The sequence below is a fragment of the Arachis stenosperma genome, chromosome 6 (genome assembly GCF_014773155.1).
Source record: "Arachis stenosperma cultivar V10309 chromosome 6, arast.V10309.gnm1.PFL2, whole genome shotgun sequence".
NCBI lineage: Eukaryota > Viridiplantae > Streptophyta > Magnoliopsida > Fabales > Fabaceae > Arachis > Arachis stenosperma.
In genome coordinates this window covers 113269345-113273456 of record NC_080382.1, presented here as the reverse complement: position 1 = coordinate 113273456, position 4112 = coordinate 113269345, and the positions used below count along the sequence as shown (strand labels likewise).

The 4112-nt window shown below is 37.7% G+C and overlaps 1 protein-coding gene across 1 annotated transcript; it reads right to left on the bottom strand.

Moving 5' to 3' along the window:
• Positions 1 to 624: 624 nt before the first annotated feature.
• LOC130934420 (protein FAR1-RELATED SEQUENCE 4-like) lies at positions 625 to 2245 on the bottom strand. The gene is made up of 3 exons (XM_057863999.1): positions 1866 to 2245; positions 1631 to 1781; positions 625 to 1239 (listed from the first exon to the last, which is right to left on the bottom strand). The coding sequence occupies exons 1-3, from the start codon at positions 2243 to 2245 to the stop codon at positions 625 to 627; spliced, it is 1146 nt and encodes a 381-aa protein (XP_057719982.1).
• Between the last annotated feature and the right edge of the window lie 1867 nt (positions 2246 to 4112).

Genomic DNA, 4112 nt, shown 5'->3' with positions numbered 1-4112 from the left:
CAAAAGTTTGAAACACATTGAACCCTTGTACACTGAACCCTGAACCCAAAAATCCTAAACCCTAAACCTTAAATCCTAAACCCTAAACCTTGAACTCTGAACTTTGAACCATGAACCAAAAAACAAATTCTAATTATTCAACTTAGAAATTAATACACTAGACGAATAGAAAAACTGCATATATCAATATAGAATTTCACAAAAAAGTGACTATTCATTAAAGACTATCAACATTCAGAAATTAAACCTGCTATAACCATGGTGAACCGAAATTTTCTCATGGGTGAACAAAAATTTACATTAATAAAAACTAAAACTTGTACAATCCTCTCTTGGATAATTCATATCTGGTGTATTGTAAAGAGTGGAGCTTGACTGAATCGATGATCCAGAGTCTAAAAGGTTCAACTACAAAAGACATAATTGTATATTAGCAAAATGAACATTTGAATTTTTAACTAATCAAAAGCAAGTCAATTTTACCTCGCTTGGAGATGTCTTTTTCTTTTTCTTCATGGCATTTGAGATCTTTTTTTCCAGGTTTGATCCAAGTCTATTCTTAGGCCGATCTCTTGTTTTGACACGTGGTGGGCTTTGAAGGTCATTCACATTGCTTAATGTCGCTTATTCGTGGGTTAACAAACTTTTTCCTTTGCTTCTCCCTTGATATTCTTCCATCTCCGCCATGACCTTATCAAATGCTCGGTGCAAAATTCTGGTCAACTTTTCAGACTCAGAAGTAAATTCACATATATTATGTGACCGAAACACCAATTCGTCAAATCTCTTACTTTTTGGCTCCAGTAGAGGTTCATCTTGGTTGCTCTTGATGTGTGTATGCCTCCTCTTTATGTTCTTGCTCCAATGTTCCAATATGTATTTCGGTGCCACGTTATCCACTCGCTTAAAGCTTAGGACACTTAGGGAATGGCAGCACAATATGCCCCTAGACTCAAACAACAAGCAATGGCACTTTACATCTCGTGATACTGCGTCGTAGGTGACGACAAACTTATTGAATGTGGAGTTGGAAACCTGCTCTATTACTTCATATGTTGTGAAACCTAGGGTGGAATGCATTGATCTTGTGATACAGTTCAGTTCACCTCTGAATTGAGCTTGAACATCCTTGAACTTCTCATGGGTATATACATGATAAAATTGTGCCTTTATTGCTGATTTTGTTGCACATGGTATCACGGTGTGAAAATCTGCAGCATCGAATTCTCTCTCTGCTTGCTAGGCAATTGTCGTATTACTTCACGAATTGTCTCAAGGAGTTATTCCGTGTGATCAACTTGTTGAAAAATGAATGCATACTCTCGCTTCTTTGCGTGCTTCTCATCTCGGCCCAAAAGTGGTGATCTAAGTAAACCGGAATCCATATATGGCGATCATCCGAGGCCATACTTTGTAAGAAAATTGTTCTAGTTTCTGTTAAATGCATCTTTTGTGTATGAGTTCCAAACAACATGGCTCATCTCTTGTTCAATATCGATGTGCCCCTTGTAGCCATTTAATTTTCTTGGAATCTTCTTCATAATGTGCTAGATGCACCAGCGGGGAATTGTTGTTGGCATGCACAGCTCAATTGCCCTTTGAACCGATGCGCATTGATCGGTAAGAATACCTTTTGGTGCCTTCCCGCCCATGCAACGTAACCAACACTCAAATAGCCTTTGAATGATTGGATGTCCTCATTTTTCATCAGCGCGCATCCAAGAAGTGTCCACTGGCCGTGGTGATTCACACCAACAAAAGAATCTAAAACCAAATTGTACCTACATAAATAACAACCACAAGATGGTGAATCAAAATATATACACTCACTGAACATCAAAAATATATTTGAATGAACCGAATGCCTGTTTGTGTTATAGGTGGTGTCAAATGAAACTACGTCTCTGAAATAATCAAATGTAGCCATGCTTCTTGCATCAGCCCAGAATGCTTGTTTAATGCAGTAATCGCCTTCAAGGTTGAGCTCAAAGAAGAAATTTTGGTTCTTTTCTTTCATTCTAACTAGGTACTTTCCAAATTCTTTGGCATCGTCTTCTTTGGAAATATTTCGTACTTTTCTTGTGATGTAATTTCTTACGTCTTTTTCTATAAAACCTAGTTCACGGTGGCTACCAGCTGCTGCCACAAATGATTGGTAAGTTTTGCTCGGTCTGATTCCAGCTTCCTCATGGGTTTCGATGGTGCGACGCACGAACATGCTAAGCTCTTTGTGTTGTTTGAGCATCTTAGTCTAGTCTGCACAATAAGAATGTGAGTGATTCAAAACAACTTTGGAATTTGTTCAAAGACCAACATCCTTCATTATGTGTACATAAATTCTGGCTGGACAATTTAACCCAGCTGAAGGATTTGTCTTCAGAGTTGGAGATATCTTTGATTTCCACCTCCCCTCTCTGGAGCATACAATTAGTTGATTCTTAATCTTGTCTCCGTCTCGAGTCATGTTCCTTATTTTGGTAGAAAAACCAGCAAGTTTGGAATAATATTTGTAGAACTTTCCAGCTTCTTCTAGTGTCTTGAAAATCATTCTCACCTTTGGGACAAAATTTTCATCCACAACACAGATGGTTTGCATGGTGAACCGAAATCTTAATTATGGTGAACCAAAATCTTAATTACGGTGAAACAATTATATAGTGCTTAGGGAACAAAATAGAATATATTCGTCTAATTTTTTTTAGACTGCTTTCTGCTTACCGAACCGAAAACATGCACATGGTGAATCAACTCTTTAGTACTTACCGAACCAAAAAGTTACTCACAATTACTCACAGTTACATATTATCAATTTGATTCAGATACAGATCACCTCAGTCCATTCAATTCACTTCAAATAAAATTTGTCATTCCATTGAATTAGATTCAAAATTCAATAATCCAAACCTTGTAACACCCTAACTATCAAAAGCCACGCTTCCGGCTGCGCCACTCTGATAACTCGGATATTACGACGATCTTATACTATTTAGTACTAAAATATGAGCCTGTTTAAAACTTAAATCGAACTTTGCGAAAACATACACTCATACATACGATATAAGTTACAATACTCATCGGAAATGCATATATATATATATACACACACACACACACATATACATACATATTAATTTACAGCATCTCATATCAACATCCTATCCCTCTTACAAAAACTCGCAAAGCTAAAGGCAAGGGAAACATAAATACTAAAACAATACAGAAGTATCGCCTAACAGAAGAGAATAAGCTCTTCTGAGATTTATCGTTCGTAACCTGAAAAAGAGAAGATCTGTAGGGGAGTGAGAACATCATACTCGAAAGAGTTTTCACTATAGGGTTGCAGAATTACTATAATAGGATACGTGAGATAAAATCGTTACAGTGATTAATAGCCGCCTGATGCATCTCTTCAAAAACAAAGATTTACTATAAAGAAAATCTGAAATCTTTGCTGAAAGAGGAACTGTTCATTTCTTAAAAATTCAAAAGCCTTTCAAAAAGGGTTTATCTATGCTGAACTAAATTAGTTTTTTATACTTTTCCAAACCAGAAATATCAACCAGACATGGCCTTCGACCCACCTCATGATCAACCACGGCTCTAGGCCCAAATAACCCAAACAATAACCAATCACCACAGTCCAACAGAGTCTCAGTTGCAACCACAAGTAGGAAAGTTCAAGCACAAATAAATAGTTACTGCAAGTAGAACAATTAGCAGTTAATCACAAGTAATCACAAAGGCAAACCAAGTACAATATGCACACCCAAACAATGTCACATAGATGCATATGATGAATGCCTGTCCTAGTGGCAGATGATATCATCTCTCGGTTATAAAGCCAACCCGACAAGTCCTGGTAGCTAACCATTGGACTATTCCTCTGTTATGTATCCCCAACTCGAGTTATTCACAATCATAATCATAATTCACATCCAACACCCTCACTGGGGTATATTCACGGGGGCGAGCTCATCCGAAACTTTCACAGTGTCCGGCCACACTTACGACATAGGGTCAGCAGAGTATCGAGTCTCCATCTGGAGCACGTGGTGGCTAGCCACTGCTTTCATCCAAGGAAACTCGTATCTTAGATAGGGGAAGTACAACAA